Raw genomic sequence first — 21,841 nt, 5'->3', positions numbered from 1 at the left:
GCTTTGCAGAGAGCCAGTTCCTTACACCAGAGACCTAATCAAGAAATCCTTGTGCTGTTTGGGCATTTCAAGAGTTAAATGGATTTTAATCAAAAAACATCAAAAGCTTTCTACCCTTCTCTTCTCCTCTCCTGAATTCAAAAGGCAGTAATGCAGCTCTGTATATGTAATCAAATGTGGCTTCTTAGTTGCTTGGCTAGTTTAATGGAAAGGGATTGACATTAAATCTGGTCTTTTTTAACATCAGCCTTGATAATTTGTAAGAGAGAGTAGAGGGGACACTGATGAAATTCACAGATGAACAAACTGAGAGGTCCCATCAGGAAGGAATGAGAAATTAAGAGTCTTAGAGAGACTGGAGATGGACAGGAAGTCTCCCAGCAAAAATCAGCTTGGAAAAATTACATAATTCATCTGGGAAAAACAGTACAAGTTACATGGCTGATAGTCAAGAGAAGTAGTAAAACGATTGGGAACAGTGCTTTAGAGAACAAAGATACTACAGATGACTTCTGAGTTTTATATATTGACAACCTTAAAAGTCTGTGTCTTGGATTTGGGAATGCTCTTTCGCCAACCTGAAACCCTCCGTGGATGTCAGATGTCCTCTGATGACAAAAAAATGTAGAGATGAATATGAGAACATTAATTATAATAGTAGTTCTTTCAGGCCTAAGGTTTGATCTACCCAGTTGGTTTGCTAAGTATGAAAACAACAAGTTGTCCAGTTCACCCGAGCTTTTTCTTCCAGCAGAAAACGTGCATTCAGCTTCTCTTCCATCTATGGTCATCTCCCTATTTCCCTAAGAAATTCAGAGTGCTGTGTTGAAGTTTAAAAATTGATCAGTACCGCCGGACACGGTGGCTCAAGCCTGTAATCCCAGCACTTTGGGAGGCCGAGACGGGCGGATCACGAGGTCAGGAGATCGAGACCATCCTGGCTAACATGGTGAAACCCCGTCTCTACTAAAAAATACAAAAAACTAGCCGGGCGAGGTGGCGGGCGCCTGTAGTCCCAGCTACTGGGGAGGCTGAGGCAGGAGAATGGCGTAAACCCGGGAGGCGGAGCTTGCAGTGAGCTGAGATCCGGCCACTGCACTCCAGCCTGGGCGGCAGAGCCAGACTCCGTCTCAACCAAAAAAAAAAAAAAATCGATCAGTACCTTCCTTTTGGGGAAGTTATGTATCTCCCCAAATCTGTCTCCTACTTCTAAGATGGAGACCTAGGGCCTGTTGTCAGGAAGTCAGGGAGTCCAGCTTTTTGTCTTTCTTTATAAGCTCGTGTGTGTCTGTCAACTTGGCATGTTCAGGAATACACTCAGTCATTTGTTGTCACTCAGCATTTACTGTCATGTTTTATGTGACGGCTGCTGATAAATTAATTCCCAAAAAGAAACTCCCACTCTAATGCTGCAGTCCTCGCAGCGTCCAACAGAGCAGACAGTGACAAGGCAAGACAGCTGTGGCCTGGAGCGGTGCCTTCAGGGTTCTTTTTATTTTATTTTATTGATTTATTTGTTTTATTATTATTATACTTTAAGTTCTAGGGTACATGTGCACAATGTGCAGGTTTGTTACATATGTATACATGTGCCATGTTGGTGTGCTGCACCCATTAACTCGTCGTTTACATTAGCTATATCTCCTAATGCTATCCCTCGCCCGTCCCCATTCTCCACAATAGGCCCCAGTGTGTGATGTTCCCCTTCCTGTATCCAAGTGATCTCATTGTTCATTTCCCACCTATGAGTGAGAACATGGTGCTTGGTTTTCTGTTCTTGCGATAGTTTGCTGAAAATGATGGTTTCCAGCTGCAACCATGTCCCTACAAAGGACACGAACTCATCCTTTTTTATGGCTGCATAGTATTCCATGGTGTATATGTGCCACATTTTCAGGGTTCTTTAGGTAGTAACTGATAAGCTCCCGAAAATAAGAGCTGGGTCAGCAAAATGGCACAGTGACAAGTGGAAACAGCAGAGGTGAGTGGAATTTTAAGATAAACTACCAGCCGGCTGCGATGTCTCACACCTGTAATCCCAGCACTTTGGGAGGCTGAAGCAGGCAGATCACGAGGTCAGGAATTCGAAACCAGCCTGACCAACATGGTGAAACCCCATCTCTACTAAAAATACAAAAATCAGCCGGGTGTGGTGGTGCGTGCCTGTAATCTCAGCTACTCTGGAGACTGAGGCAGGAGAATTGCTTGAACCCCTGAGGCAGAGGTTGCGGTGAGCCGCGATCGCGCCATTGCACTCCAGCCTGGCGACAGAGCGAGACTCTGTCTCAAAAAAAATAAAAATAAAAAAAAACATAAACTACCACCAAGATGTAACTATTTCAGAAGTCCCAAGAATACATGCATGAGAATAAGTATCACACATCCAGGAGATTCACAGATAGTTCTTTCCCTCTAGGCATAAACAAAAGAGGAAACTTAATGCAAAAATTATATAATCATCTAATCAAAGTAATTCTGTACATAATCATGCTTCACAAATATTAAACTGTGTAAGCAAAAGTGGAATATTTTGGATATGTTCTAGAAAATATTTCAGAGGTGCTGTATAGTTTTACAAGAATATCCAAAATATGTTTAGTCAGCTACTAAAGCACCTTATTCTTCCAAGCACAATCCTACCCTACTCTTCCAATCTTTTATTTCCTAGTCTGTGCTATTTAGAGTGTTGCTTAAAGAATACTTTATTGTTTTTTGTGACACCACAATAGAGTAATTTTCCTATCTTACAGATTGGTCAGACAGGCCTTTCCTGTTTTACTAAAAGTTATCTTAGTAAACTAACAGGTCCCAGACCACCTGAGGTTTTACAGAACAGCTTAGATTTCTGTATGTGGCAAGATGCATAGAGCTCCATTTACTCAATGTTTTTAAACTTAAGATTGAACAAAGTAGTTTCATTGAGCTAGAGACAACTCAGTAAAAACTTTTATTCCACCTTATGCCAGTAATAACTACATTTGAAAGACCATTTGAAAAGCCTAAGAGAGTGAAGTGACAAACTATTTGCATTATATAAACTGTAAAATGTGCATTGTGAGAGCATTTTATTGAATGTCATATGTTTGCAGACATTTGTCCTGTCTTCTTATTTACTACTTTAGATTTGTCTCTTAAGTTTGCATAGGTACAGATAGGATTTTTGTGATCATCTAATTGCTTTGGAAATGTTAACTAAAGCACTATTAGTAAAATAATACTTTTCACGGGCCAGGCATGGTGGCTCGTGCCTGTAATCCCGGCACTTTGGGAGACTAAGGTGGGCGGATCACCTGAGGTCGGGAGTTCAAGACCAACCTGACCAACAATGGAGAAACCCTGTCTCTACTTAAAATAAAAAATTAGCCAGGTGTGGTGGCGCGTGCCTGTAATCCCAGCTACTCGGGAGGCTGAGGCAGGAGAATCACTTGACCCGGGAGGCAGAGGTTGTGGTGAGCCAAGATCACACCATTGCACTCCAGCCTGGGCAACAAGAGCAAAACTTCATGTCACTAATAATAATAATAATAATAGTTTTCACATATCATATCTGGTTATATTCAGAACAGACTATATTCCTTTTTAGCAGATGATGTTCTTTATGCCTGTATTTCAACATGTAACCCCTAGTTAAAGCCATTTTTTGTGCTGACACATGTAGACATCCGGAATTGAACTAAAAGTAATGTAACTGAATTATTTACATTTGGTTAGCTAATTGGTTAATTACTGATGATTATGAGTTAAGATTCAGTGTACTAGAAAATTTTAAATCAATGTGGTTTATGCTGAAACTCAGGTTACAGTTGCTTTACAAATCTAACTCCCAAGTATGTTACTGTCAACACCACTCTAGTAATTGAGGGTCATAGTTCAGAATAAAGTAAACACTACTATGATTTCCTGTTTTAGTTCTCTGAAAAACAGATGCTAAAGAGTAGGTAATAGGAAATTATACTTCTCTCTTGCTAAATATCTGTAATTTCTTTAAGGAGTTTGTGTATTTCATACGCTTGTTAGCGCCCAGCACATAAAGCCTGTGTCGACACGCTGATGACCACACTTGTGGTTGGCCCATGTGCCTCTGTCTGGCCCGCTCCTCCACTCCTGCCCCACCCATAAAACTTCACTGTCACTCTGACAAAAGTAGTTTACAAACTGTTAGTCTGCCTTTTAGACGTCATTAAAAAAAATCTCATTCTGTAACTTGGCTTTAAATTAAAGAGCAGAAAAAAATAAATTAAACGGAAGGAAGCCAGAGGCTTTAAGGGCATCTCATTGTCTGGCGAGTCATCATTATTTTGTTATATCAACATTATGAGTTCATTCAAGTTCGATCTATATAAACAAGTTATTAATTTCTAATATTTTGTAGGGAGCTGTCCTAGGTTTTCAAATTCCGGCAAATATGTGTGTGTGTGTTTTTTTCCTACATTTTAATTTTACTTCTCTTAAATGAAAACTTTTCTTTCTGATCTGATACTTCTACATTTTTAAAATACAGGTTTTAGCCAGGCATGGTGGCCCACACTTGTAATTCTAGCACTTTAGGAGGCTGAGGTAAGAGAATTGCCTGAGCCTAGAAGTTCAAGATCAGCCTGGGCAACATAATGAGACCCCATCTCTACAAAAAAAAAATTAAAAAATTTTTCAGGAATGGTAGCACATGTCTGTAGTCTGATTGAGTCTGATGCAATCAGGAAGAATATACTGGGACTAGCCTCTGCCTAGAATGTGGGAAGTGCCCTATTCTCGTAGCCTCAGCTACTCTGGAGACTGAGGTGGGAGGATCACATGAGCCAGGGAGGTCAGGGGTGCAGTGAGCCATGATCATGCCCAGCCTGGGCAACAGAGTGAGACCCATAAAGAAAATACAGGTTTCTAGTAGCTTTTTATTACCTCCAGATTCTTGGTTTTTTTGTTTTTGTTTTTTTTTTTTCTGAGACGGAGTCTTGCTCTGTCGCCCAGGCTGGAGTGCAGTGGCCAGATCTCAGCTCACTGCAAGCTCCGCCTCCTGGGTTCAGGCCATTCTCCTGCCTCAGCCTCTCGAGTAGCTGGGACTACAGGCGCCTGCCACCTTGCCCAGCTAGTTTTTTGTATTTTTTAGTAGAGACGGGATTTCACCGTGTTAGCCAGGATGGTCTCGATCTCCTGACCTCATGATCTGCCCGTCTCAGCCTCCCAAAGTGCTGGGATTACAGGCTTGAGCCACCGCGCCCAGCTACCTCCAGATTCTTGCAGAGCAATGCGACATCAAGGCAGAAGATCACTTAGTACATTTTAGGCCATCACTGTTGAGGTATTTCATTAAGTACCTGACTGTACTGTGTGTCCTAAGGCATCTGACACCGAGAACTGTCATTGCCTTTACTCCAGGAGACTGAAGTGTAAGTCAGACAACTTTGAAGCTGACAGATAATAGAAGAACCTTACAGATCCCAGAATCAGTATTGAACTAGGACAGAAATAACTACTATCGTGATACAAAAACTCAAAGTGTATCCATTCATTCTCACTTTAATATATGTGTCTATCTTACTGTTGGGCATGGGCTGCTATAAGGTACTTTGACTATTAGTTTAATTGTTGCTCCCTGATAATTAAAAAAGGAACCAGTCTGGTGTTCTAATGTTTATCATTTTTAAAAAACATTTTTGAGGTCCTATTGTGTGTCATTTTCTATGTGCTTGGTGCCAGCCATTATGACATTAGTTAGAGTTTAATGTGAATTGGGACTTTTTACTACTTTTCAGACAATACAAATACTTTAAAACATTTTAACTCCATTTCCCCCGCTAATGTTTTGTGTTATTTTCATCATTTGTATTCTAAAAATACTTAAAATCCTCTAAGACGTTAAAATTACTGCTTTTGCAATCCATATTTATTCAGAATTCCCTGGTTTCCTTTTTTTGTTGCTATTCATTCCTTTCTGTATTTCCTTTTTTTAAAAAAATCTGTTGCTAGTCATTGTCCTTCAACTTGAATTTCTTATAGTTCAAGACTGAAGGTGACAGAGTTTCCCAGCTTTTTTGTCAAAGAATATCTTTGATTTGTCTTCCTTTTTGAAGGATTTTTTTTCTTTTTTTTTTTAACCGCTTATTGAATTCTAGATTGGCAGTTACTGTCTGTCTGTATTTTAAAGACATTATTCTGTTACTTTATTGCTTCCGTCATTACTGTTGAAAAATAATCTATACAGCTATTGTTGTTCCCTTTCAAGGTAATACGTCTTTTTCTTCCGGCTGCTTTTTTGATTTTGTCTGTGTATGTTGCTTCTACCCATTTAATTATTGGCATTGATAGGTGTAATTTTCTTTGTATTTATTCTGCTTAGGATCCACAGAGCTTGGGTCTGCAGCTTGAGCTTTCATCAGGCTTAGAAAACTCTTAGCCTCTATGTCTCCAGTGCGGCTTCTGTTGCATTCTCTCTTTTTCCCCTGCAGAGAGACTCCAGTTATACATAGAGTTTTTTGCCATGCAGTGCCTCCTGTGTTCCTTCAGCTGTTTTCATATTTTCCATCCTTTGTCGTGGGAACCGATGTGCTTCATGATCAACAATCCTCTGTTCGCCTGTGCCCAGCTCGCTCTTATCCCCACGTGTTGAGTTCTTAAATTTCAGTTACTCTACATTTAATTTCAGAATTTCCAAGTGATTATTAATATTAGATTCTAGTTCTCTGTTAAAATGATTGTCGTCTACTTTATTGAATGTATTCATCCAGGTTTTAAAGTCTTTGCTAACTCACTATCCACGTCACTTGTTTTTCTCTTGTTGTTGCCTCCTGATGTGCCCTGTACTTTTTATTGAATTTTAGACATCAGATATACAAACTTGCAGAGTTTCTGGAAGATGTTTTCCCCCTCTAGAAAGGATTTCCTTCTGCCTTTGGCAGGCAGTTGGACAAGGGCCAGATCACTTTAAGTCATTCTGGGATTGACATGATTTGGTCCTGAGTTTCAGTCTTTATAAAAGCCCTCTCTACTGTCTTTCTGCTTCACTCTTCACTCTTTCAGTGCCTACCACGGTGTCTAACCTATGGAAGGTATTTAGCAAATGCTTTCTCAATAAAGGGTTCTTTCAGATAAGGTTATTTATATAGATGGATAATCATTAAATTCTCAGTAGTAGTTCAAATTCACAAAGGCTTTTCTCCCCCCGCGCCCGACCTTGCCCCACATTTCACCCTGTTTAGAGTCTGTAGATTCCATGCATTGAATACATTCAGGGGGACTTGAGGGTTCCCTGAGTATTGGGAGACTAATGACAAAATGCAGGAAAGAAAGACACTGATCACATGGGCATTTTTAAGTGGCTTTCAGATTAGTGCTCACCTTTGCCAGCATCCAGAAACATTTTTTATCAGTTCAGGGTTGAATAAAATAGACGAGAGAATAAGTCAGGAATCCCCTACTCTTCTGCAGTCATGACACTTCTAGACCAGTGCTCTGATTGTGGCTCCAGTTAACGTGCTTCCGCACCAGGGTTTTCTTCACTGTTTATTCACTGAAGACATGTGTGGAAACACATAGGCTATATCTAAATTAGGCTTTTTTTTTTTTTTTTGCTATAGAATTAAGCATTAAAATTAGAGTCATATTAGATAATTATTCTGCACAGATGAATACTTGTCTTACCTTACTTACCAGGTGACTGGTCTCTGAATTTAATTATCTATATAGTGAGTATATTTCTCTATTTGAAATTAAAGTTGGAGTTATTTAAAGATTTGGTTTACTGGCAGATATCTTATTCTCTTTCAGGTTTATATCTGTCTTCATGCTTAAGATTTGGTATTTCCAATAACTTGAACCAGTGTAACTGCTAGCAACAGTTGATTAGACTTTTACTGATTTTTCTTTGCCCCAGAAACATATCAGCCCATGTTTAAAGGATGCAAATCCAAATAATTCTTATCTTCATTGCCTAACATTATCTAGCTTCAGGATACTACTGGTCAGTCCTATGTGTTTCCTACCTAACATGTCCAAATCAAAGCCCAGTGCAGTGTCATCTCCAGACTTTTCTTACTCCCAATTTTAGGGAAAAAAATGTCTCTGAGGCTCCAACTTCCAGAATGTTGGAATAGCTTGATCATCAACAGATAATAATGATAAAATCTGGATTACTTGAAATTATTGGAGAATAAACAGAAGGAGGCAGAAACAATAAGAGTCTACCCTTGTAATAAAATATGTGAGATTTATGAGTTTATGGGTTTTTGTCTGAAAGCGTTCTCCAATCTCGGGGCAAGGATGCAAGCAGAAGCTATCAGAGCACTGAGTTTGATGCCAACAGAGCAACCAGAAAATTAAAAGGAAAATCCAGTTTAAAAAAAATTACTATACATGTGAAGAAACAGGAAAATGTGATAATTAAGGGGGAAAAAAAGTCAATAGAAACAGACTCTGAGATGACCCAGGTGTCACAATTAGCAGATAATGACTTTAAGCAGCCATTATAAATATGTTCAAGGACTTAAAGGAAGGTATACACATAATAAATGAACTTATAGGGAATTTAACCGATAAACAGAGCCTATACAAAAGACCAAATGGAAATTCCAGAGCTAAAGAGCTCAATAACTAAAATGGAAAATTTACTAGATGAGCTTAACAGCTATTGGAGACAACAGAGGAAAAAGTGAACGGACAAGAAGATAGATCAGTAGAAATTGTCCAGTCTGAAGAACAGAAAGAAAAAAATTAAAATGCACATTGTAGGTAAAGGCAAGAATTAAAAGTAGAGCAGAACTGATGTGAAATGCTCCGTGGTAATAAATTCCAGTAATTAATTCTGTGAAGAAAAAAGTTGAAAAATTAAAAATTCCTGGATTTTGAATGTCTAATCCTTAGTGCTTCCTCCAAGAATGAGGGGGAACATATCATCTGATTTCAAAGCAGTGTGTTTTTGGTTAACTTTCCTAAGGTCATTTCTTTCATGTGGCCATACATTTCTTAGCTTCCTGTCCTCGTCTTCCTCTTTCATTCCCTCATTCTTCCCAGTAGCTAATGGCCTTTTCCTTCTGGGTGCTACTTTTGGGAGCCAGTTAATAATGAAGTAGATGACTTCTGACAGTAGACTAAGACAAAGGAAGCCTGTGTGCTCGGACATTGTATAAGGATGCATTCTTAAGTCTTCTTTGGATGTATTCTCCTGTTGTGTGGCACTTTCACTATCATTTTCAAATTCTCAGGATTTCAGATCATGATGAATCATTTAGTTGTTTTTAAGCATCAGTCTTAAGAGTCTGTGAATACAGAATACCAAATGATATTTCAGAATAGGCTTATTTTAATTATTAGTTCCTCTAGACACAATTCTGTTTCTTTTGGTTTAAACTCTGCAGGTGTTTCACCAAAACCAACAGCACTTTCAGCAGCAGCCCTCTCCCTGTGGTCCCTGTAGTAGCACCTTATCCTCAGGATGGTTTGGAAATGAAGCCCCTCAGTCACATGAAGGTGCCTGTATGCCTGGCTTCTGCAGTCCCTGATTGTGGTCAGTTGCCTGAGGAGAGCGTCAAGGACAATGTGGAACCAGTCCCTACTCAGCGTACCTGCTGTCAGGACATTGTAAATGACGTCAGCTCTGATCGCGCAGAAGATCCAGCAGAGTTCAGCAGAGGTCAGGAAGGCATGATCAACCTTGGGATTCCAGATCGTCTTCAGTTAGCTAAGAGCTGTGTATGGGAAGGTGATGCTTTCAGAGTTTCCCCTCTATGATTAGTTTACATAGTTCTTGGGAGACTGGGTGGGGTGCTGGGTCCTTCAAGAAAAGATAGGACTCGAGTTAAAGGATTCTTTGAAATTCTGTTATTACTCATGTCCTTCATCTCAGGCTGTCAATCCCATCACACTTGGGAAAATCTATTTGGAAATAGGCTTTGATTTCATTCATAGGATAACAGAAGACGTGGTGGAAGAATGCATTTTGTGAACATGAGCCCCTTTTTGATATGAGTTGGTTCTGGAGTGGTAACCTTTCTTTCAGATGGTTATTGCAGGGCTTTTAAGGGGTTGCTTTAATCCTCAGGTGAATTGTATAGCTACTCATGAGAGTTCAACTTTATTTAAACCTTTTAAACCTTCTGTCTCCCTCAAATTCAAACACAAACCAGGTTCTACTTGCGCTTGTTTTTCTTTCTTCATGGCTCAAAGTGTGAAGAAGTTTTTAGACTGCTTTGTAAAAATCCACCTTTATCATTTGATAATGCTCCCAAACCTTTCTGTGTTTCAGAAGACAGCTGTGCCCATTCAGAAACAGAGAACAACATTGTAAGTTGGAATGCTCTTATTTTGCCACCTGTCCCAGAGGGCTGTGCTGAAAAGACAACGTGGTCTCCGCCTGGCATTCCTTCAGACAGTCTGACAGAGGCCCTTCAGCAGCCCCAGGAAACCTGAGGATGTGCAAACAACCAGTCATTTTCCGACTTCAAGCCAGTAACTGCACAAAACAGGCCTGGGAGTGAACTGTGTGAAGGACCTTAATTCAAATCAGAGAAAATCATTATTTATTTTTTTGTAGTAGTAATGTCATATGAATGTATCTTAAAATGTGTGCCCTTTTATATTATTTATGCCTTAAATGTTTTCTTCCCCATTCCTTCCTCCCCCTCAGTAGGAAACAACCTTGTTTTGCATAGTATTCAGTCACCTGGAGGGCCGAGGGGTCCTTCCATGTTTTCTAACAGCTACAGTGACAGCAAGAGCTCCTCATGCAAAGGGTCCCATCTCTTGGCTGGGAATGCAGGGGCCAATTGAAGGTTGCCACCAGCCGGGTTTTCAGGTAGAAAATGGTCTTTTAATAGTGTATTCTCAGACTTTTTTTTTTTTTTTTTTGAGATGGAGTCTTGCTCTGTCATCCAGGCTGGAGTGCAATGGCTTCATCTCGGCTCACTGTGACATCTGCCTTGCGAGTTCAAGCAATTCTCCCGCCTCAGTCTCCCGAGTAGCTGGGACTACAGGCATACAGGCACCTGCCACCACACCCGGCTAATTGTTTTGTATTTTTAGTAGAGACAGGGTTTCACCATGTTGGTCAGGCTGGTTTTGAACTCCTGACCTCAAGTGATCTACTGGCCTCCGCCTCCCAAAGTGCTAGGATTACAGGCGTGAGCCACCATGCCCAGCCTGTATTACCAGACTTTCTGAGAACACTTTGAAGTCAACTGCAGTTGTGACCCATGTTTATAATAGCAGACCTGGCTGGCGAATTTTACAAGAGTGCCTTCCACAAAAGTGGTGATGTGACCTGTTGACTTTCTGTCTGCACGTGGGCACAAGTGATGTTCAGTTTGCTAGGCACTAGTCATGGTGTTGTGGACATGGTGGAGTGTAAGGTCTTGATGAATTACGGCAGTATGCAGAAAAGAAACCAAGGCCAGAGAGACAAATAATGCCTAATGTCCCACTGCTTTAAAATTACATTAATTTATCAGATGGCTAGTATGGGGCTCTCTTTGACCGTTTCTAGGAGTAGGAACAAAATAAGACATTAAGTGGTGGCTTGAAGAGAAAGATACACATTTTTAGAAGAAAGAAAGGGGAAGGCTGCAGGGAGCCCGTCTTGGTGGGAGCTCTCCAGTCTGTTGGATTAGCGTAGGAATATGCTCATGGTGCCCTGACGCTGAAACTAGTCATCCCCCATCTCCAACGTAGGCAGCAGCCTGCAGGGGTGAGTGTCAGAAAAGACTTACGTTGGAAGAAAAGAGTTTTTTGGGGTTTTTTTTCCTGAAATTTCCTGATACCTCTTTCAGAATGTCACTCTTGTAAACAGGCACCCAAAGCGTTGGTCAGCAGAGCTCCTGACCACGGCTGCCTCTGCGTGACAAGGACATTTGCAGCTGCCTTTGGAAGGCTCTTCACATTAAAAAGCAATAATTATATCAGTGTGTTTCATAGCTTGAGTCAAGCTTTCAAGGATCACTGCTCCTTTTTGCATTATGCATCCGTTTGGGGAAAGAAACAGAAAATTATTCTCTTTATATAGAGTCAAGCAATTCCAGCAGAAGTGAAGAAATGTTAGTTTCCCAGAAATCGCAGTGAAATAGAATATAATACTATGTTAACCAACTTTCTGTATAAATGCATCAGTATTCCCTTACATATGTCTATATATTTTATAATAGAACTGTTAGTGAAAATGTGCTTGTTTAAGCTGGGTCACTATGCAAGAGTTACTTCCAGTAGAATGTAGTGAATGTAATTCCCTAGTCAGATATTAGGGATGCTGTAGACCCAAGTTCTACATTCCAGATGTCCGTGCCTATAGTATACTGGATTTATCCTTCATGTTGCTTAGATGCAATTAGCTCTGGAGGGGGATAGCTGCATCCCTTATTTCTGGGACTAGCAAAGGACGAAGTCCCAGCGCGCAGAATATGGAAACATACCCTGTGTTAGCCAATCAAGTTACAGCAGTGCTGTCACAAAGGGAGTTTTAGAAAACAGGCGAGTCAATGTCCATAGACAGCCATTTTGATTCAGGAAACAGGTGTATTAGCATGAGCCTTAGGTCATGAACTGCTTTTAAAGATTGAGTTTGAATATGGGATCTGTCCACGAGGAAGAGAAAATGGCTTTACCTTTAGGACAATCTCATTGTGGACTGCTTTATTTATATTAGTAACGCTGTTTTAAGTGTTATTCTTTTTATTGTATTTTATTTATAAAAAATGCCTTTATATATTGAAATATATAAATATATATATATACACACACACACATATATATATATAATTGCCTTTATGTTTAGGTGGTATGAGTTCTCCCTAAGCGTGAGTTGGCTCTGAACTTTTCTGCCCTGCACAGGCACCCAAACAGTCCTACCTAATGTCACTTCACCAGGAAATGAGAGGGCATGGTACGGTGTGAGAGAGAGCACTAACACGTGTTGAATAACTGCTGTGTACCAGGCACTATGCTCGGTGCTTGTTACTGTTAACTCATTTAACCCTCACAACACATCTACAAAGTTGGCGTTAAAATCCCCAAGTCACCCAGTGAGCCATGGGACCTGAATCCAAACCCAGTTTATCTGGAGCCATAATCTGGGCTCCTCCCATTTTTCCATCCTGCTTTCCACAAGCATGGCGGTTCACTCTTTGGATAGAACCAGTCCCGTTCCGTATGCTGTGATCTGTCCCTGCTGTGCAATTCCTCCGAGGCTCCAGCTCCACAGCTGAAGAAGCTGCCCTCTGGCCTCTGTGGGCAGAGCTCTGCTTATGACTTCGTCTTCCAGGAGTCCACATTTCTCCCCTTGATGCACCCGTCTGCCACCTCCACCTAGAAATTTGAGCTTTACTGTGCTCAGTGATCAGGAAATTGGTCAAGCCTCTTCATGTTCCTTCTCATCTAGAATTCTGTGTGATTGTTTTAGCGTTAAACTGCCCTGCTCCCACTGTATCATTTCACTATCTCCTCTTAATGTTTTCCTTTCAGTTTTGCATTGACAGTCTGGTGTCAGGTGCTGCCAGGGTGCAAGTGAAGTGGCAATGTTCTAAACCTTTTGAAGTGTTCTTAGCAAAAGCCTTTCTTTCTGGGTTTTGTTTTTGTCAAATGAGTCTATGAAGACTCAGTGCATCCATCTTGGGCTGAGCGTGCCACAGATCTCATTCCAGCTCCAGCGCTGCCAGGACGTGAAGTTTATGACTGAATTTTACCTGTGTTGCTCTCTTTTAAAGTAATGACTTTGAGATGCATGCTTTGTATCATATTGAAAAGTATGTTTGATTTTCCTTAAAGTTGTAATGTTATGTGTGAAACTGTACATATTTTAAATGATGTAGCTTTGGCAGGTTTTATTTGGGTGACATGATTTTATATTAAAAGAGAACGCTGCTTTCATATAGCTTAGCCCCTGAAGGCGGGGCTACTCCCTGTTTGTACAACGCTGCTTATAGTTTGTGACTGGGGTGGGCGAATGTCTTCCTCTGAAATTCTTTGGAGCCTCCACCCCTGTCCTCCCCTGTCCTCCCCTGTGCACACCCCTTCTGTTCTGGCTGCAGAGATCAAGGCCCCGAAGGAGCAGGATCTTGGGCAAGTGTTTTAGGGGAGGCTGAGAACGTGCCTGAGCCTGGGGGGCGATGTGGAGGCAGGCCCAGCTCCTCCAGGCAACTTTGCATTTGTTTGGAAGGAAGGGAGGTGGAGAGGAGCTTGGAAGGATGAGGAGGAGCGGTCCTGCCTCACACGTTGTCTATTTTTACCGTTAACCTAGGGCCACATTGTTATGAACTCCAGTATAGAAATTTAGCCTTGTGAAAAAGTGTTGTTTTACTGCCCTAAGAAGATACACATCTCTAGGCATCTCTGACCAGAAGGCCAACAAAGTCTTTTGCATCAGGTGTGGCCCTTTCGTATTTTATTTCCCGTATTTAAATAAGCCTTCCTTACACCCTAGCCCCAGTGCTGAGAGCTTTGAGGGTAGCTGAAACCCCTTATCTAATAAAGGCTAACTCTGTGAGAACCACAGAACCTTCTTCGGTTTCTCAATTTTCTGTCTCCTTTCAGGCGCCACTTCCCTTGTGCTGGCGGGTCACCCGTTGGCTTTCTTGCCGTTTCTTCTCATCTGTGTCTCCTGCAGAGGCGGCTTGGAGTCCCGAGTCTTCTAGTCAGTTGAACAAGCATTCATTTGTGTTTTCACCCAGATTGCAGACACACACACAAACACACACACACACTTGGAGCTAGTGAGTCATGCTGGCAGCTGACATTGTGACTCTGGAACAGCCCCGGTGTTCTGTGGGCCAGCTCCCCCAGCCTGGGGGCGGGAAGCTACATCTGCAGTACCTCCGCTCTGTATCTTGTGGGCTGGGACTCCTGGAGTCGGGCCACTGCAGCGTCAGTGATGTTCTTAAGCTACGGTTGAGCGAAGGAACACACGCCTACACACCTTGTTTGTCCCCACTGGCCACACCTGGGACCCAGCCATCAGCCTCTCTCTGCGGGAGTTGCAATGGAAATAGCCCTCTGTGGGCGTGGACATCAGCTCTGATTTATTTAGGAATTGCTCCATCCAGACTTGTTCTGGAAGCAGCTAGCTTGCTCATACTTCTGTAGCACCACAGACGGTTCCCAGTACCATGGCTGTCACTTGCCCTCAGACACCCAGTGATCCTTCTCTCCCAATTGTGGGTCCTCCTCCTCGTCCTGCCACCTCTGTCTTCCACAAGCTGGGCCAGGGCTTCTCTTGTAACCATGTCACTTAGGGCCTTGCACCAGTTGGAAAGACTGGGTGTTAAGTGAAAGTGGTAGTTGGTGTCTTAGCTACGTTGGTTTTACGACCAAAGTCTGACAGAAGTGCTCTTCCCAAATGCCACCTGCCTTCCCTAAGCCTATCTGCATCTTCCTCTTTGGACCTCATGGTGTTGCAGTCACTGTGATGGTGACATTCACTGGAGCATCCGTGGTTTCTTGTGCAGGATCCAAACCTGGGGTGGTGGTTGGTGTTTCAAGGCCTAGGAAAAGCGTATGTGGGCAAAGAACAGAGAGATGCTTTGGGAGTGTCCAGATGTTCCTAGAGCTCAAGAGAGACCAAGCGTCACCCTCAGCACCCAGCAGTGGTCTCCTTGCACACGAGTCGTCTTTTTCTGGATATAGTCGTGCTTACCTGCCTGCACCTCAGCATCTTCTCTGGAGCCCCTCTGTTGGTGCCTTTGCTCCCTGAGAGTGAAGTGGGAGAGTAAAGTTAGTGGCAACTCACTTCCCTCGCTTTCCTTTCCAACTGGAGGAAAGCCCTAGCCCCCAGGATGCCGGGTTCCACACTCACATGGGAACAAGCAATTGACCAAGGCCTGTAGGAAGGAAAAGAAAAGGAACATTACTTGGCCAGCCCAGCAGAGATCCCAGGAGAATGGCCCTCTCTTTCCCAATGGGTCTGTACTAGGGCCTCAGGAACCCAGAAGGGGATGGCCCCAGGTGCCTGGGTTGGGGGTTTGAGCCCTGAATGGCAACATCTAGCTCTGGGGAGAGGGTCAGAATTAAGGAAGAGCCTAGATTCTTCTCCCCCGGGAGTGCTGTATCTCTTTTGGATAGCTCAGGGTCTGGCCACCCTGTGGGGTCAAGCAGCCCTTCCCTTCCCATTCCCACTCACAGGGGAAAGTCTCTGGGTGCCGGGCAGCATACTGGAACACCAGTAGAGAGGCCACCGTTGCCACCACCATTCCTGTGCCTGCTGCACCCAACACCGCTGGGTAGGCACTGAAGGGGGGGTCCACTAGGAGGGGAGAGCACAGGTTACATGGTTTCGAGCCACTGCAGAACTTGAGCCACAGTGGCTTGTAGGGAACCACCAGGGTTCTGGAGAAGCGGTGCCCTGCTCATCCAGTTCCCCCTGCAGCTGACATGCGGGACCCAGAGAACCCGGAGATCAGGTCTCTCCCAAGGAACACGGCGCTCTGTCTGCCTAGTGCTGTGGGGTTTGACTCTCCTGCCAAGTCCCGTTTCTGGTGCAGAAGGCAAAAGTCTGGTTATCTTGGCGGCTTGGGGCTGAAGGGAAGTATGCCATAAAATAAGGAATTCCCAGGATGGAGAGGGGGCAGCAGGAAGCCGAGAGCCTGCCTGTAGCCCTGGAGGGGAGACTGAGGCACAGAGTGGGCTCCTGTTCTTAGTCACCAGCACCTTTTCCTTCCTCTCTATTCTGATCACATGAATTAGGGTTCCTAACCCTCAGCCTGGAGCCTCCTGAGCCCCCCAGGGAGGGACGGGAAAGAGCCGTGGTGATTATCTGAGGGGAGAGTGGAGAAAAGGACGGGCTGGGGACAGGAGAATTCAGTAGGACGGGAGCAAATGAACAGAGGAGGGGATGCTCTGTGAAGAGGAAGATGAACCAGGGGCCAGTGCTTTGGAGAAAAGGTGGGTCCCTCCCTGGCATTAGCTGGCACCTGGTATCTTCACCTCAGAGGGATGTCCTGCAGTGTGGTGATTCAGAGCCAGGATGCGGAAGGCATAAAGGACCCCGGGGTCCAAGCCTCCCAGCCGCCGGCCTCGGCTCTCCGGCTCAATGTCACTAGCTGCCGTCTCCCACGTCCCAGCTCCTGGGCCCAGGGCACTGGCCTTCCGCTGCACCAGGAAGCCCGTCAGGTTCCCGGGGCCTGCGATGGCCCATTGAAGCTGCACCTCTCTCCGGTGCCTCCCGTAGGTCAGGCGGCTGATGGTGACGTTGGGAGGAGCTGGATATCCTGGGTAAGGGTGGGGACACAGAGAGGCACATGTATACCTACAACCACGTGAGCTTGTGCCCCCAGATTTGCTCCTGTCGAGAGGCAGCCTGGCTGTGTGGAAAAGGCACTGGATTGGGGTCTGTAGACCTGAGAAGCCCTGTCTTGTCCCATCAGTTCTTTCGTGTATAAAGTGAAAGGGAGGCGATGCTGCCTGCATGGCGTTCTGTCTGCCATGAGTGTACCAGAGTCACACACATGTTACCCATCTAGCTCTTGAGTCCTGCCTATGCCCAAGGAAGCTCAAGCGCTCACATTTTGGAGTGGGGAATCCTTGTGCCTTTCCACTTAAAGCACTCTGTGGCTGTTGGTCTCCCAGCCCCCACCTCACCACACACACACACTCGACCCCTCACTCACTCAGGACCTCCAGCAGCACGCTCCGACTGCTGTTACCCACGGCGTTGCGGGCCACGCATTGGTAGGTGCCCCTGTGGTGTGCCGGGTCAGCATCGTAGATGCCCAGGCGCAGCTGGGCACCTTCAGGGTGCAGCATGAATCGTGAAGTGCCATGGTCCACCTGCTGTTGTTGAGGCCCCAGCCAGAGGAGCTGGGCAGGTGGTGTGCCCCCGCGGAGCGAGCACTCCAGCCAGGCCTCTCCCCCCTCCAACACTGACACGCGGGGCTCAGCCACATCCAGCTGTGGGGCTTCTGCGGGGACAGAGAGGAAGAGGCTGGCTAGTGGGAGGGCCTGGGGACAAGGTGTTGGCCAGCATTGGAAGGGATGGAGAGGAGATGGAGCGGGAGTGCTGCAGAGTTGATAATGAGGCTTGTCTGGGGCCAGTCTGCTTTCTCTTCACGTTCCCATTCTATGCCAAGTTCCTGTCGCAGTGTGCTCCAGGGCTGGCTGATATAGGATAAAATCAGCAGTGTTCCTCCCTGCTCCTTTCCTGCCCCACCCTAGCCTCAGCTCCTGCAGGCAGGGGCCCTGCCTTACTCGTCTCTGCATGAACAGCCCCTTCCAGCACCTGTCCTCCCTCCCACTAGTGGCCCCCACCTCCTGGCTGGCTCCAGGCGTAGCGCTGGGCCCATAGCAGGCGCTCAGATTTTATGGACTGACTTATTAAAGACCCAGACTCTCAGGTGTCAATGAATCTCCTACGATGGAATTTCCGGTCCTGAGACTGAGTAATAGGGAAGGAAATATTTGGGGTTGAGGCCTCCCTAGAGCCCTGAGAACATGCTAGTTACCAAGCCTTTGGAGACCAAGAAGTAAACCATTCTGTGAGAACTGTTGTGTGTGACAGCTTCTCTGTTTGCTTTTCTTACATTCTTTTTTTTTTTACTTTGATATGTAATTCTTTTTTCCTGGTTGCAGTAAATAGACTGGCAGAGCCAGATGAAGACAAGGAGGAACCAGACCAAAACCAGAGTAAGAGAGGTAAAGAACTGACTTTGGAAACATTAATGCAAATCAACAGTATAATCAGGCATCTCTCTTACGCAAATCCATGTAAATGAAGACTATGCAATTGACATTTCCATGTCACCTAGATCAGTGCTATCCAATATTGTAGTGACCAGCCACGTCAATATGGGAACTTGAAATGTGGCCAGGCCAGATTGAGATGTGCAGTAATTGTATATATACCAGATTTTAAAGATAAGATGTCAAATATCTAGTTAATAATTTTTATGATTACATGTTGAAATGATAACATATTGGATATATTGAGTTAACTAAAGTGTTTCACGTGTTTCTTCTCCTTTTTAAATGTGGCTGCTAGAATATTTTAGATCACATATATAGCTCACATTATATTTTTATTATACAACTCTGACCTAGCCTAACCCCCTCATTTTATGGATCAAAGAAAACTTGAGTCCCTGGGAGCTCAGCTCCTACCTATCTCCTAGCTTCCCCGTCCTCACTGACTCGCTTTCCGTGCCAGCACAGCCACCCCCCAAGATCTCTTTCTCCTGGTTCCAAAGGGTTGCTCCTCCTGTCCCAGTCCCAGAACAAACTCGCTAGCCCCTACTCACCCAGCTGGAGGTGGCAGTGGGGGTCAGGGGTCCTGAGCAGGTGAGTGCCCCGGCAGGTAAACTCTCTGCCAGCCAGATCTTCCTGGGCCTGCAGGAGGTGAACGGCCATCGAGGAGCTGCTACTGCCCAGGGGCTGCTGCTGTTCGTCAAGCCAGCTCAGCGTGGCGGGGGGCTCGCCGCCAGGCCACTCACAGCTCAGCATGATGAACTGGTGCCCCATTGTGGCTGTGCTCCAGCAGGTGGGCCTCCCGAGAGGCTCCCCTGGAAAGAATGATGGCTCAGCATGGCCCTGTGGAAGGAGGAAGGGCTTGGCACATCCGCCCTATCCCCCTTCCTTCATTTGTTCCTTCACTCCCTCCTTCCTTCATCACTTTGTCACTCACTCATTCACACACTCATCATTTATTGATGGCTGATCATGTGCCAGGGAAATGGTGGGAACACACATTAAACAATTATTATGATTTAATGTGTGCTAGAATATAGACAGAAAGACAAACTCTCTGGGGCTTCCAGAAAGAGGACAGGATGACCTCTGAGCTCTGTCTTGGCTGATGGCTGGGAGTTTCTCTCTGCACACTTGGCGGAGAGAATGCTGAAGGCAAATTTCAAGCCCAACATGCGTCAGAGCGGTAGAAGGGCAGTGTAGGGGCAATGAGAGGCTGCTGACCCTGCAGGCAGGGACAGTGGGGAGGTGTCAGGGCTCCAAGGCCGAAGTGAGGGGGACAGAGCACAGTGTGGATGGGAAAGATGGGAGATGGGGACTGAGAGCTGAGTGCCGCCCACCTGCTTGTTACATGGCGTGTTTTGGAGCCTGCAGTCTGGAGCGCCACCCAGATCCCAGGCTCCTCGGCTCTCCCCTGACCTCTACCCACACTCTGCCTGGAATGTCAGAGCCCTGGGGTTTCCTGTGTCCACTCACAGAGCGTGACTGTGCAGAGGGCAGGCGGTGCCAGGGCTGGGTGCCGGCCAGTGCAGGTGAAGACGCTGCCACTGGAGAGCTGGGCGGCTGCATGACTCCAGGTGACGTTGCTGGGGGCAGTAGGGCCAGGTCCCTGGGGTCCTTCCCACTGCAGCTGGGCAGGCGGAAGCCCCCCAGGCCAGGCGCAGAGCAGAGTCACAGCCCCGGGGCTGGGATGCACTGCACAGGAGGGCTGTCCCTCAGGGGGATCTGGATGGGGAAGTGAGTGAGGCTGGGGCAGGCTCCACTGCCAGTGCCCTGCAGGCCCCAAGCCCAGGCAGGGGAGTCTGGAGGCCAGGTGTGTCAATGGGTAGAGGAGTAGGGAGAAGTGGGTCAGGGGAAAGATCGAGTCTCTCTGAGGGGCTGGTGAGGAACAGGCTGAGCTCTCAGGTGAGGGGCGGGAGGTTACCAAGTGTACAGGAGTTTAGAGTCCCCAAGGAATCCCAGGGGCCCCATGGAAGACCCCATCTCCCATTCTCATCTTTGCCCCTGGGCACCCAGGAGCCAGCACACCTTGCCTCACTGCCATCGCCCTTCTCTGTGCCTCAGTTCGGTCCGCAGGGCCACGGGAATAATCACTTAGTGGCGGGAGGCTAGTAGTGTCGGTAGCTTCCCCGCTTCCCTTCCCCTCCCCATAGTTTTCTTATCCTCTTTCCCTGCCCTCCAACCCCACTTGGTCAGAGACATCCCTCCAACAAGAGCAACTTCGGCACGCCTCTCCACGGGGCAGCTGGGTCTGCCTGAGAACAGGCCCACAAAGGCTCCAGCGTGAGTTGTCCCCAGGCCAGGTCTGGGCGTCACCCGACCCCACACTCACAGTAGATGGTGAGCTGGACAGTAGTCTGGGTGCGGGAGTCCAGGTAGCTGTTGTGGGCCAGGCAGGTGTACAGACCCGTGTGGACACGGCCTGCTCTGGCGATGATGTAGGTAGGCCCCGTGTGGACTTGCATGTGGTCACGGAGCCACACGTAGTGACTAGGCGGGTTGGAGGCGGCCAGGCAACTCAGGGTCACCTCTTCCCTCTCACTGGCCCAGAAGCCCTCCTCAGCGAGTCCTGGTGGCTCCACGGTGATCACAGGCTTGTCAGGACCATCTGGAGAGCAAGGAAGGCCGGTTACACCTCCCCAACGTCATTCCTTCATTCACGCACATGCTCATCTCTGAATGTATGCATCAATCCTGGGGGCATGTAGTATGCTCCGGCCTGTGTCCACCCTGAGGCTAGGCCCTCCTGGAGCTCAGAGTCCAGGGACCGTGGGCAAGTCCAGGCTGCTCAGGGTTTATGTGTGGAGGTGAGCGCCCTGGGCTGTGGGCGCTTCCTCGAGGGACTCCTGGGTTGGGCCAAGGTGGGGCAGAAGAGAGGAAGGAGACCAGTGCTCCCCATGCACCTGAGACTGAGGGGCTCTTGAAAGCAGACAGGCAGCCACTGTAGACTGCAGGAGTCAGATACCACAGTGGGATGATGCCCTGAGCCCGATCCCAGCAGCTGCCTCCTTTCACTTCCTTGGACTCCACCTTCCCCTCTCTCCTGTGTTCCAAGCTCGGGGTCACCATCTTCGAAGCTCTCCCTGACTCCCAAGGAGTTGTGAATTATCTGCCTGCTTCTAGTCTGCTCCTGCCTCTTTCTCAAGAACTCTCCTGCTCACCTGCCTCCTCAACAGTCCTCAGTTCACAATTTCCACAA

At 46.0% G+C, this 21,841-nt stretch overlaps 1 protein-coding gene across 1 annotated transcript in view; it reads left to right on the top strand.

Annotated features, from left to right (window-relative positions):
• CDON (cell adhesion associated, oncogene regulated) overlaps positions 1-10,824 on the top strand; it is a 101,414-nt gene extending 90,590 nt beyond the window's left edge. Inside the window, exons 19-20 of the mRNA XM_025358456.1 lie at positions 9,348-9,691; positions 10,235-10,824. Coding sequence (XP_025214241.1) covers positions 9,348-9,691; positions 10,235-10,398 — 508 coding nt within the window. The 3' untranslated portion in view covers positions 10,399-10,824. The remainder of the gene's footprint in view (positions 1-9,347; positions 9,692-10,234) is intronic.
• The last annotated feature ends 11,017 nt before the right edge of the window (positions 10,825-21,841 follow it).

Source organism: Theropithecus gelada, chromosome 14 (assembly GCF_003255815.1).
Source record: "Theropithecus gelada isolate Dixy chromosome 14, Tgel_1.0, whole genome shotgun sequence".
NCBI lineage: Eukaryota > Metazoa > Chordata > Mammalia > Primates > Cercopithecidae > Theropithecus > Theropithecus gelada.
Note: the sequence above shows the minus strand (reverse complement) of the source record. Positions and strands in the feature narration are given on the sequence as shown.